Source organism: Eschrichtius robustus, chromosome 9, assembly GCF_028021215.1.
Source record: "Eschrichtius robustus isolate mEscRob2 chromosome 9, mEscRob2.pri, whole genome shotgun sequence".
NCBI lineage: Eukaryota > Metazoa > Chordata > Mammalia > Artiodactyla > Eschrichtiidae > Eschrichtius > Eschrichtius robustus.
The window spans coordinates 114293875-114307514 of record NC_090832.1 but is presented as its reverse complement, the minus strand read 5'-3'; the positions used below and the strand labels follow the sequence as shown (position 1 = coordinate 114307514).

The 13640-nt window shown below is 40.7% G+C and overlaps 1 protein-coding gene across 2 annotated transcripts in view; it reads left to right on the top strand.

Moving 5' to 3' along the window:
- The window catches only part of LMBRD1 (LMBR1 domain containing 1), a 114389-nt gene that overhangs the window by 37923 nt on the left and 62826 nt on the right, over positions 1–13640 (top strand). For both annotated transcript variants that reach the window (XM_068551562.1, XM_068551563.1), the window contains exons 4-5: positions 1498–1595; positions 3630–3697. In XM_068551562.1, coding sequence (XP_068407663.1) covers positions 1498–1595; positions 3630–3697 — 166 coding nt within the window. The remainder of the gene's footprint in view (positions 1–1497; positions 1596–3629; positions 3698–13640) is intronic.

Sequence of the window (13640 nt, the reverse complement as noted above, 5' to 3'; positions counted from 1 at the left end):
TATCGCGGCCTCTCTTGTGGCGGAGCACAGGCTCCAGACGCGCAGGCTCAGTAGTTGTGGCTCATGGGCCTAGTTGCTCCGCGGCATGTGGGATCTTCCCAGACCAGGGCTCGAACCCGTGTCCCCTGCATTGGCAGGCAGATTCTCAACCACTGTGCCACCAGGGAAGCCCTTGGTTACTTTTTTGAGTACTTGTTTATTTCCACTGGCTCTTAGATTTGTAATAGAAATGTTAATACTGACTACTCTCTGGTTTGTAGTAGAAATACCAATATTCATTACCCTTAAAGATTTACTGTCATTATTAGTTTCTCATAATATTAAAAGATTGCATAAATTTCACTGAATATCTCTAGTGCCAAAATTCAGTATGCTGACAGTCATTTTGTGATTGGCCAGTATAAATTAACTGATTTTTCTGTCAGTTATTTAGGGCCCTGTTCTGAGGTTTTTTTTTAACTGTGTTGCAGTTAGTGGGGGCTGTTTCGTAAGTGGCCTCCAGATAAATGAGATGGTGCTAGCAGGTATTTAGATCATGTTTAAAACCTCTGTAACTCATACAGTCGTTCCTTCCAAGAGAATAAGTAATTTGGGGTTTATTATACATTACTAACAAATACTTTTTTTTAAATAAAGGCATATAATGATTATCATCCTGTGGTTGCTTTATATAATTATGTCATCACTATTTTCCATGAACTTATGTATATGCAAATAAATGTAAATACACAGAAGGTTTTAAGGCCAGGTTTCTTAGGTGGATTTGTTAAGTCTCAAAAAGCTGTTTATGTTGTTTTTATTTTAAATACTATATCTTTTGCTGTTCAAATTTTAAGTTCTGTATTGAATTAAAAGAAATATTTTGATTGACTGACTACTGGTTGAAAGTATCTCAAATCTAACGTTATTTTAAAGCAGATAAATAGAAATTCATGTTAGTTAACTTTGAATCTGGTTTTACTGTTCTTACTTTTTCTCTATCTTGATTTGTTATAAGATCAGTTTCATAACACTGCATGTTTTAAACTTAGATTAGGGAAATGATTTGTATCAAAAATGCAGTATCAATTATAATTGTTTCTTTAACTTGAGTGACTGGCAGATGTGTCAGCTGTACTCAGTATTAAGGTGGAAGGAAGACAAAAGTTAAAGTTTATTTAAATGAGATGGTTCACAGAAAGTTCTTAGCACTGGTGAGTACATAGTGAGACCTGAGATGTTAGCTGCCACAATTTATTGGCACAGTTACTATCATGATTATTGCTAAAAATTGCCCCATAGTTAACTTGAATTATGATTTGTTATGTAATAGTGGTGTTGATTTCTTGGAAGGGGGGTCAGAAAAGGCTGATTTTGGATGTTACATATACGTATAGAGTTACGGTTCTAGGGATCGGATGGGGAGTGTGTGTGTGTGTGTGTGTGTACATATATGTATGAAACAGCTATTCAGTTCATGTGTTTTATTTTAACTCAGCTTATTATTTCTTTCCGCAGCCTTATATTCTGTTATATTATTCTGTGTGTTCTTATGGATCCCTTTTGTCTACTTCTACTATGAAGAAAAGGATGACGATGACACTGGGAAATGCACTGTGAGTAGCTTTAATTCACAGGTCTCAGTTTAGGGGGAAAAAGATTATTTCCTTCTTTTTCAGAGAGTGATGTGACTTTGAATTTATTCTAGAGCGGTGTTGTCTAATAGAAATATAGTGTAATCCACATGTGAAATTTTAAATTTTCTAGTAGCCACATTAAAATAAGTAGAAAGAGCAGTTGAAATTATTTTTCATGACACATTGTATTTAATGTAATATGTTGCAAGTATTATTATTTCAAATAGTCAAAAACATGTTAGTAATGAGACATTACATTTTGTCACACTCTGAAATTTAGAGTGCATTTTACACTTACAGCACACGCCAGTTCCAACCAGCCATATCCCAGGTGCTCAGGAACCACATGGGACTTGAGACTGTTGTTTCAGAGCAGTTCTAGAGCAGGGGTCTGCAGGCTTGTTTCTGTAAAAGGTCAGGTTGTAAATATCTTAGGCTTCGTAGGCCTTACAGACTCTGTCTCGGCCACTTAGCTCTGTGGTCGTAGTGTGAAAGTAGCCAGAGACAGGACTCAGCGAGTGTGATGTGGAGTAGGAAGGGGGCTGCGTGTGGCCCACAGGATGTAGTTTGCTGACCCCTGTTCTAGGGCATAAAGGAGGAACATTTGCAGACCGGTCTTACTAGTCCGTGGTAACACTGATACAGAAACCTGATTAGTAGAGCACACGTGCACGCCCAAAACTGCAGATCAAGGTCACTTAAGTCTTGGTATAAAAATCTTCACTAAAACATTAGCAGATAGAATTCAGGAGCATCTTAAAAGTACATTAATGCAGTATAACTGAGTTGGGCCTATCTCTAGATTGCATTGGTGGTTTAGAATCAGCACATCTGTTAATAAATAGTAATTTAATAGGTCCTCGAAGAAATTGTATGTTGAAGGGTATTTGCGAAAATCGAACACTTTGTTTCTGATTTCAGGGGAAAAAAGCAGCAGAAAAGGAATAAATTTTTTTTGTCTTTTTATTGAGTTATAGGAATTTGTTTTATACCTTGTTTTTGTTTTGTATTTAAATACAGAAATATATTCACTCAAAAGCCAGCATTATGCATAGCCGTGTTTATTAAAACCTTAAAGCATTTGCATTAAGATCATGAGCAAAGTACTTCAACAGTATTTTAAATGATTCCCAGAGTGGTAATCAGTGCAATTTGTTAGAGAAAAAAAAATAGTATGCTGAAATATTTATAAAGAAAGTCAAATTATTGTTTGCAGATACTATGTAACTCTACATTTGAAAACCCACGGTATGTAAGGTAGAGTGGCTGGTCACCAGTTTACTGTTGAAAACTGAATGAGATAAACGCTTTCTCTTCTCTTCTCTTTACTTCTTCTAAAGCACATCTTCCCCATCCCTTTTGGTTGACCCTCCTTACCTTTACTTCAGGTATTTGTGAATAAGAATTCATCATATAAAGCATAAAGTTAATTTCTTTTTTTTTTTTAATGATACCATCATCCGTCTCATGACACTTATTTGTTTATTTATTTATTTATTATTTTTTGGCCATGCCTCGTGGGATCTTATATAATAAGTATATATAAATATATGTTTTATATATGAGATATACAAACATATGTAAATTAAATATTTATTGTAATTATTAATTATTACTTAACCCATTTTGGTGAATTGGGGTAGGGGCATTGTGGATTCTGAATGCTCCCTGTTTTGAGAAATATTTTATTAAATATTGTGGTAATTTTACTAAAGTAAATTAATTACTATTAATTCTCCCATTGGAGAGTTAATTGTGCTTTAGGTGTCTGCTTTTCACAAGGTCTAACCATTGAAAAGATTTAAAAAATCTAGTGTAGTTTGATAGATACTTAAGATGTGGTATATACGTTGTTTTCTTTAAATTTTAAGATTTGCTTTTCAACAAGGGGAGCTTTACACAGTTGAATATAAATGTGCATAGGATATGAAAGTGCCGTTACACTATAGCTGAGAATATTTTATATTTTAAAAGTCTTACTAAATGGAATATTTTTTCTCCCTTGACATCTAGCAAATTAAAACGGCATTCAAGTATACTTTCGGATTTGTTGTGATTTGTGCACTACTTCTTTTAGTTGGGTAAGTCTTGATTTTTGTTTTCCTGAAAATGGAAATAGCATTATTTTAACAATAATAATAATAATAATAATAATAATAATAATAAAGACTCATGGAAAGAAAATTAAGAAAATCTAAAAAAGAAGTACAAACTACTACCTTTTATATCACCAACAAACAATAACCATAATTAACCTTTTTTTCTACAATGCTCTGTCTAGACATTTTTTATGTGCTCAAATACATGCGGAAAGCCCCTTCTCCCATATAACCTTCCATGTTGTAATTTTACACAAATGTGATTATGTTTTATGGGATTCTTGGTAATCCACTGGTTGACATCTCTTCAGTATAGTGAATGTATATCCATCAATTTTGTCTGTATTGCATTTCCTTCTTAGGATACAACAGTTTATTTGATCTTCTAGTGATGACTACTTTGATTCTTACGATGGTAGCAGTTTTTCCATTTTTATAAACAACACTTTGATGAAAAATCCTTGTCTGGATATCTTTTCAGATTTGATGCATCAGTCTTTAAATCTTTGAATTAAACTTTGTCAATGAGCTCGTTATTAATTCTTCTTCCTTAAGTTTTTATAAACTAATGGCAATAAAATTTTGCACACTTTTTATACATTTAAAGTTTTCTTTTTGGAAAACATTTGTCCATGTTAATGGAAGACATTTATCTTTGTTAAAATAGATCTTGATAATTCTGTTTTTTATGTTGGGAAATATATGAGGTGCTAATAAGTTTTTTAAAGTTTCTGCTTGTAATTTGGTCTCAGAATTTTCAATAAATAAAAAAAAATTATCAAATACAATTTGTGGTGGGAATAAAATTGGGCAGTAACTTTTTGTAGTTCTAGGAGTTCTTAGAATGCATATGTTCTATAGTCAAAGTACATTTTTAGGTTCCTTTCTTGCCTTGATATGTCATGAAAAAGAGTACTTGCTGAAAGGACACATTTTAGTGGTTTTGCTATTTATTTTAGCTCTTAAATATATGTTTTAAAGTCTTTTTTGGCTTTTTAAATTAAGCCAGATATAGTTAGGTGAATTTGCTTTGTCAGTGTTCAGGTCCCTTATCTGTAAATCTAAATAGAGATCAGCAAACTTTTCTTAAAGGGTAGATAGTAAATATTTCAGGTTAGGGGTCCATGTGGCACTGCTCAACTCTCATCCTGTAGCTCTAATCACAGACAATACATAAACCAAAGGACGTGACTGAGTGCCAGTAAAACTTTACAAACATGGGCAGTCAGTAGTTGGCCAGCTCCTGATTTAGAACATGACTGAGAACCGTCAGTAAAACCACAAATCTTTACAACAGCCAGGATATCTTTCCCAGACAAAAGGGTTCCTGAAGTTTCTTCTGAAATTTGTTGGTTCTTTGCATGGAAAATCATCTTCAGTCCTAGAGAGTTTACATTTTGTATGATTTTAATAAGCTTTAACTGATCGTCTACATAATATTTATTTATTTAGAAGCAGTGTATTAAAAGTGAAGCAAACAGCTCCTTGCAAATCCACTAATAACGAGAAGTGACGGTTTGACCAGATATTTTGAACAATAAAATAGTCACTTATTTTCCAAATACTTACTGTGTTCCTGATGTGTTCCAGATACTGTACAAGGCGCTGGGGAAACAGCGATTAATAGAAGAGACAGTTCCTTCTTCTCACGGAGCGTACGTTCAATAGGGGTTAGGGGAGCGGACGAAGAAAATAGTTTGTGTTGGGGGGCGTGACATTTTCGGGGAAGGCACTGCTGAGAAGGTAGGGTGAGAAGACACTTGAAGGAGGTGCAGGAGCCGTGAACACATGTGGAGGGAAGAGCGTTGCAGTCAGAGCAAAAGCAGGTAGACAGCCCCGAAGCAGGAGAGCGTCTGGCACGTTCGAGACAAAGTGAGGAAAGCAGGGCGGCTGGAGTGGAGGGGCGGAGGCGGGAGTAGCTGAAGGTGCGGTTAGAGGGGCCGGAGCTGCCGAACCGAGCGGGGCATCAGGGGCCGTTGCCAGGACTCTGGCCTTTATTCTCGAGGAGTGGGAAGCTGTGCCGGGGGTCTGGTCGTGGAGTGACATGATCGACATTTTGCAGAGATCTCCGGGTGGTGTTTCGAGGGTTGACTTTGGGGAGGGTAAGGCAGGAGACATGAGGTCTGTTCAGTAACCCAGGCAAGACAGGATGGCAGCGGCAGTGATTGGATCCTGCCTGTCTTTTGGGGAGAGAGCCGGCAGGATCTTCTGGTAGGTCAGGTACGGGGGGTACGAGAGAGAAAGGCATGGAGGACACACCTGGAGTTAGCCCAGCTGCGGAGTCTGAGGGGCACTTCTCTCACTTCTGAAACCAACCGCAAGCTTTGGGGGGTTCCTAAAACCACCCTCAGCTTTGATAATTCTCTAGAAGGATTCACAGAACTCACCAAAAGCAGTTATATTCATGGTTACCATCTATTACAGGTAAAGAATACAGACTAAAATCAACCTTTTAAGAGATGCATAGGACAGAGGCTGGGAAGATTGCAGATGTGAAGCGTGTGTTGTCCTCGGGACGCATTCCCCTTCTGGCTTGCATGTCTGACAACGTGCGTGGAGTACAGGTTTCCCCTGCCATCCAAAAGTAGACGGTTCCTATGAAACCTTTCCTGAACTGAGAAGGCGTAAAGGGAAGAAGCAGTGACCTTAGGACACATCTTGCTCACGGACGCGCAAGATAAATGGGGTGAAGCACAGATGCCCACAGACAAAGGTCAGAGCTGTGGTGGCTGATGGCTGAGATGCAGAGCGTGGTCCCCGGGAAGGAGCCTGGTGGGGCCGCGCGCTCTGCTCTGGGCGCACTGCTCGCCGCCTCTGCAGCAGCTCACTCCGGAACCAGCACTGACGTCGTCTCTGCTTTTTGCCTTTTTCATAAAAGTGACGATCCTTCAGATTTCTTTTGGTTACTGAAAATAGGTGCTAATGTAGGTCTTTAGTAAAAGTGAAGTGGTATAAAGTAAACGTTCAAAAAGCTGGGGGAATACTTGTATTGCCAGCCAGGGAGGCTCGCGTGAGCCTTGGTGCCTGGCGTTTTTATTGAGACCCTCTCACGCAGGTGTGTCTGAGTGACTGACCGCCCGCCTGGTTCTGTCAGCCCCCGCTGATGCCACTGGCCCAAAGCCCCACCCTAACCACATGTTGGTCTTTCTGGCCACCACCTAAGGTTGGGTGTGGCCATCCCCTGTCCTAAACACAGACACTCCTATCAGGTCTGACACGGACGACATCCCAGAATCACGGGCAAAAGTCAGACCTCGTTTGGGGGCAAGGCCGAATTCTTTACCACGCAGGAAGGGTGAAGTTGTCGTCCACGGGCACATCTGAAGGAGGAGCCGCTTTGGAGAGGGAGCGTCAAGCTCAGCTTGCTTCACGGTTAAGTCTTAGGAACGCTCAGGAGAAGGTTCGGGGTAAGCCGCCAGATCAGGCGTTAGGACACTCGAGTTTTAGTCTCTGCTCTTTTCCAGTAGCAACACCCAGTGAGGAAAATGAGCTTCATCCTGTGTAAAGTGGGGGCAGTAAGCTGAATGACTGCTGTGCGGTACTCCTGCCTTTCTTAGAACCGGGACCCTGTTTTGGTGGAGTTGATGGCGTTGGCTGTCGGGGGGGTAACAGGAGAGCAGGAAGGGCGTCCAAAGCACTCAGGCAGTGGGAGGCTCCGGTCAGGGGGGAAGGACGTTTCCTCCGTGGTTCTGAGAGGGATAAGAATGAAAAGAGTTCCAGGAAGGTGCATAGGTTTGGTGGGCAAGTGAAGGAGTTCCTCTCTGATCGCCTTTATTTTCTCCTCCGTATTTGAGGTGAAGGCATCTGCCCAGGACACTGATGTAGGGGAGGGTGTGTGGACTCCTCTGTTTCACAAGCCAGAAGTTTGTGACTAAAAGACAAGCAGTGTTTGGTTATCTAGGGCAGTGTTGTTCTCATTACCGTGTGTGAGCATTTGAATGAGGTACATTTAGCTTAAGTGATTGACTGCATTTCCTGAAACTTTCTTGAAGGTGACACATTTCTAGTTTTTGTTAAGTGATGTATTTTTTTTCTGATAAAACGGTAGATAATTTTATGGCAAAAACGTGGTCTAGGTTTAACCAATTCACGCCGCTAACACTTGGAACTCCTGTGGGTTGGGTAGTCTTGGGAATAAGGTTGGAGGGTCGTGATGTTTGTCCTCAAGGTTCACATGGGGAGAGATGCAAATAGATAACCTGAGTTACAATACTTGAGGGCTCTAATAAGAGATGGATGCCAGGTGTTGATGGTGGAGTAGCAGGTTCTGCCTTGCGGAATCAGGTAAGACATAAGAGGAAGTAATCTCGGAATCAAAATTTGATGGAGTGGAAGTTGGGCAGCAGACTAGGAAAAGGATGAACAGCAGGTGTAATGTATGCTTCACCCCTGAACACATGGGTTTGACCTGTGCAGGTCCACTTACACGTGGGTGTTTCTCAGTAGTAAACACTACAGTACTGCGTGATTGGTGGAGCTGTGGGTGCTGAGGAACTGTGGACGTGGTGGGACCAGGCCTGGGGGGGCCGAGTGTAAGTCGACGCTCAGACTTTTGACTGCGTGGAGGGTTGGTGCCACTAAGCCCCATATTGTTCAAGGGTCACCTGTATTAGTCTCCTCACGCTGCCGTGAACAGCAGGCGTTTATCTTCTCACAGTTGTAGAGGCTTGACGTCCTGGTTAGGGTGTGGGCAAGTCTGGTTTCTGGTGAGGACTCTCCTCCTGGCTCAGGGACGGTGTCGTTCTCACCGTGTCCTCACCTGGTCTTTCCTCTGTGCTTCACGGGGGAGAGAGTATCTCCAGGGTCTCCTCTTCTTCTTGTAGGGACGCCAATCCCGTTGGGCTAGGGTCCCACCGTTACGACCTCATTCAACTTTAATTACCTCCCTGAAGGCCCTGTATCCAAATACCATCCCGTTGGGGGGTAGGGCGTCAGCATGAATTTTGTGAGGACAAGTTCAGTCTATACTCTGTTCTCTGGCCCCCCAAAATTCATGTTCTTCTCACACACAAAATGCATTTACTTCATCCCAACAAGCGCCCAAAGTCTTAACCCAGCATCCAGTCTGAGTCCTAAGTCTCATCTAAACATCATCTAGATCAGGTGTGGGTGAGACTGATTCCTCCTGAGTCAGAATTCTTCCCCAGCAGTGAACCTGTGCGACTGGACAAGTTATGTGCTTCCAAGATACAAGGTGGGAAAGGCATAGGATAGGCATTTCCATTCTAAAAGGGAGAAATCGGAAAGAAAAAGTGATGGGAGCCAAGCAGGTTCAAAACCTAGCAAGGCAAATTCCCTCAGACCTTAAGGCTCAAGAGTAAGCATCTTGGATGGATGCTCTGCCCTGCAGGCCCCCGAGGGGCAGGTCACTGCCATGGCCCTAGGCAGCGGCCCCACCCCCTTGATCCTGGGTGTGGGTCCTGCCCCCTTGACTCTGCAGCAGCTCCCTGGCAGCTAAAGCTGAGCGGAGGGCGGGGGGTACCCTGTCCTCTGAAATTGAGGAGGAAACAGCCTTGCCCCCTTGGGGCAGTAGAAGTGGCAGCCCTGGTGATAACTGAATTGCCTTTGGGGTCATTCTTGGGTTTTCTTGAAGGATAAAGCATGTTCTCAGCGAAATAAGTATCACCCTGTCCTGTAGAATCCCCAGAGTCTCATAGCCTCCCTTTATTCTGTCTCATCTCTGTTCCCTTAGTTCCAGCTGGCCGTGCCTCTGCTAGTGTCACTCTGTCTCTCTTCCTGTCTTCTGCTGAGATAGCTGATGAAATCCATGGTTTCCACCCACACTGATCTCCTTGCCAGATGGTGGCTCAGCCACACTCTTGGAACATCCTTTCCCATTTTTTGCAGTATGGATAGGCTTCTTCCTTTCTGCTTAACCTACCTCTCTGCTCTCTCCCTTTACTATAAATGGTAAGGAGAAACCACCCAGCTTCTTCCAGCACTTTGCTTGGAATTCTCTTCAGCTAAATATCCCATTTTATCTCTTACAGGTTCTGCCTTCCATAAAACACTACAAAACAATTCAACCAAGCTCTCTGTCGCTTTCTAATAAGGATCTCCTTTCTTTCAGTTTCCATTAACATGTTCCGCATTTCCAGCTGAGAGCTCCCCAGAATGACCTTTAGTGTCCATATTTCTACCAGCATTCCATTCATGGTGATGTATGTCTTCTCCAAGGTGATAGAGGTGTTCTCTATGGCGCTCCTCTTTTCTTTCTGAGTCCTCAACAGAATTGCCTTTAACATTCACATTTTTATCAATAGCCCCTTCAAGGCAGCTTAGGCTTTTTCTGGCATGCAACCTCAAAACTCTTCAGGCCTCTCCCCATCACTGGGTACCAAAGTCACATGCACATTTTTTAGGTATTTGTTACAAAGTAGCAACCTGCTTCATGGTACCAAAATCTGTATTAGTCTACTTGTGCTACCTTAACAAAATACCTCAGGCTGGCTAGCTTAAATGGTGGACACTTGTTTTCTCACAGTTCTGGAGGCTAGAAGTCTACAGTCAAGGTGCCAGTGAGTTTGGTTTCTGGTGGGAGCTCTCTCCTTGGCTTGTGGACGGTCACCTTCTCACGGTGTCCTCACACGGCCTGTCCTCTGCTGGCGGCGGGGAGAGAGAGCCCTGGTGTCTCTTCCTCTTCTTACAAGGACACCAATCCCATCGGATCAGAGCCTCACCCTTAGGGCCTTATTTAACCTTAATTACCTTACGAAGGCCCTGTATCCAAGTACCGTTCCCATTGGGGGTTAGCGCTTCAACATAGTAGTTTTGGGGGGAGGGGACACGGTTGAGTCTATAACATGGTAACTGAGAGACTGAAGTTAGCATGGAATAGTTAAAGAATGATATAAAAAGTACAATGTAAATTTAATCCTCCCTCCCTCGGTACAAAAAAAAAAAAAAGTGAGATGTGACATTGCAAGTGTTTGCGGTGGCAAGTGACAGACCATGACCTTAGCCACAAAGGTGGACTCTGGGTCTTACTTAGAGTGTTTAAGACGTTGTGTTTTATCCTGCTGAGCAACTGAAAGGCAGGGCAGATGTGTATGTGTTGGTGTGTGAATGCGGGAAAGCAAATACTTGTGAATTGGTCGTAGCACTGAAGGACGCGTCAGAAGGGGCATTTGGGAGTTGGTCAGGGAGCGAGATATAAATGGTAGCTGGGAAGGCCACTTAGTGGCCACTGTTGTAGTTCAGGTGAAAGGTGAGGGCCTGAACTAGAGTAGTTACGGAGAGCAGAGGGGAAGACACAGGCTATTTGGAAGATAAATAGGACTTGGCATTTGAGTGTAGGAGGTGAAAATCTTATTTTCAGTTCTGCTGAATTCATCATTTCAATTCCATACCCACTGAAATTCATTAGCCTTTCCTTTGTCTCTTCCTGAAGAGATAATCTGTATTAAGCTAATGCACTCAGTCAGATGGGATGTAAAATATTTATTCTAAGCAGTTTTATTATTAAGAGCCTAAGGGAAATTTATAATCTCACGAGATTCCGGTTCTTATCTTGATCTAGCATTGTGTGTCTTTGAAAGCTGAGGTTCTCTGTATCCAGTTTTTTGAGAGGGACTGAGATGAAGAAAGTATCTGTACCTTTCTACCACACAAATCCCATTACACTCTCGGTTACTTGAGGACCGTCACCATTTGGTAAAGGCCTGAGAATCTTATAAACTGCTGCCTCCCCTTCAAAATGACTCTGGCTGTGGTCTAGGCTCGTCTGGCTGAAGCAGCCTCTTCATCTGTTAGCAGGTGCTCCCGGCAGGTCTTTGTCTTCGGGGCTGGTATTTGGCCCTGAACATTGCTTGGGCCCTTCTGGTTGTTAAAAGGTTGAAATGCTCCACCTTCCTGAGTCTCTTACCTCACCCTCAGCCCGGTCAAAGGGTAAAGCCCGGGTTAGCAGGGTCTTCAGGACCAAGGCCAGCGTCCGTTGATTGGTTAATGCCTTTGCCATATTGGTTGTTAAATGTTTTGAGTATTATTGCCCAGGACATATAGACATCTTTAGTTGTAACTCGTTTGAATTCTGCTTATGGATGTTACTCTTAGTTTATGAGAAGGCATTTTATGTCTGTTCCTTGGATTCTACAGCGCTGGTGGCCAGGGGGCTGAGGAAGCTGCTTTGGGTTTGTGCTTTTGCCGCTCTAGCTGTACCTAAATTAACAGTGCTGAGATGTCAGCACTCTGCTGATTGCTTCAGAATAAGTATTTTCCCGAAGTCGTTCTGGCCGTAGTTTGGGCCATTTAACCTTTTATTATTATTATTATTATTATTATTATTATTATTATTATTTTAATTTTTTGGTCAAGTCAAGTTTCCTCTGGTGTTATTCTTCATTAAATATTTGAACTGCTCAAGAGCCCTGCTCAGCCGCTAGAACATGAAAGTGTCAAGATCGAGAGAGCTAATTGCTTTTCTTCTACCACTGGACAGAACGTCTGATTACCTAAAACTGACATAGATACTGAATGTTCTAAGTAGGAATTCTAGTTTTAGTTATTTGTGACACGTATGTCTATTTTAATAGACTTTAGATGATATTTTATACAACATAGAAGTTTTTCCCCATATTCACAGAAGTGGTTATTCCAACTAACAAGTGCAAAATATACTTTTCAAAAAATGTATATATATATATATATATCTGGAAAAAACTGTTCAAATAAAATAGAGGGCTATTACATAGGTAGTTTTTTCTTGCTTGATTTATATTTTTGTTTCAATGCTAATATATAAGTTAATATCATTATAGAAGTATAATATGCAAGAGTTTGTTTTTTGATTCCACCCTCTGCTTTTATTTAATTGTTTTTGATTTTATAACCAGGGCAGCAGATAATGAGCTCTTTACATTTATTGCTCTATCCCTGTGAGTAATCACTTTTCTTTCTAAAAGTAGTGAGAAGTAAATCTCCACGATTGAGAAGAGTGTAGTAAACTGATGTCAGTGCAAATAGTTAGAAATTTAAGTAACCTCATGACATGTCTGATGATTCATCTTTTTATAAGAATAAAAAGTATCGGTAGTACCAAGGAGTAAAGGTTTTTGAAATTTTTAAAAATTAGAATAATTACTTTGTTTTACTTACATTATCCGAGCAGGTACTTTAATATATAATAGGTGAACTCATGCAGTATTTCTTCATCACAAAAAAGGATAGATGTTACTGCTTTGCTTACAATTAAAATTAGGTTGGAAAGGAGGTAATATTAGAGTTACTTCTTACATTCCTATTTGATTCTCCGTATACACAATCTAAGGGATACTGAGCCCTCTCCTTTAATCTCTTCTTGCTTCTGAGCTAGATAATAAAGCGCCTTTCTGTCTGTCTGTCTCTCTCTTTCTCTCAGCTGTCGATTGAAAAATAAATAGAAACTACTTACTTTCATTATGTATATTAGGTAGAATCTTGAAGGATACAGAAAAATACTAAGAAGAAAGTAAAAAGCACCCCTGATTCTACAATGAGATATTTACTGCTAATTCTGGTGTATTTCCTTTCTGTTCTTTTTTATGCATATAAATATACTGAAATCATTACTTAATATTTATATTCTGTTCTCCTGATTTAACGAAGGAATTCTTAACCTGTTTTGTGCTGTGGACCTTTTTGACCATCTTGAGCCTATGGCTCCTTCTCAAAATAGTTTTAAATGCAAAAAATAAAATACACAGGATTACAAAGGAAAGTAATTATACTGAATACAGTAATTAAACCATTAAAACAAATTTGTGATATGGTAAACACATAGATAAGCAACTTCTCACACCTCTCTGTACTTGGTGCAGATTTGATTTGCTCATTCTTTTGGGGGGAAAGTTGATCTTGGTTTAAAAAATTACTAAAAATTGAGTTTCAGGTCATTTCCTTTTATTTGACCTTTTGTCCTTAAAACCATTAAAGAGTTATTTTCTCCTTC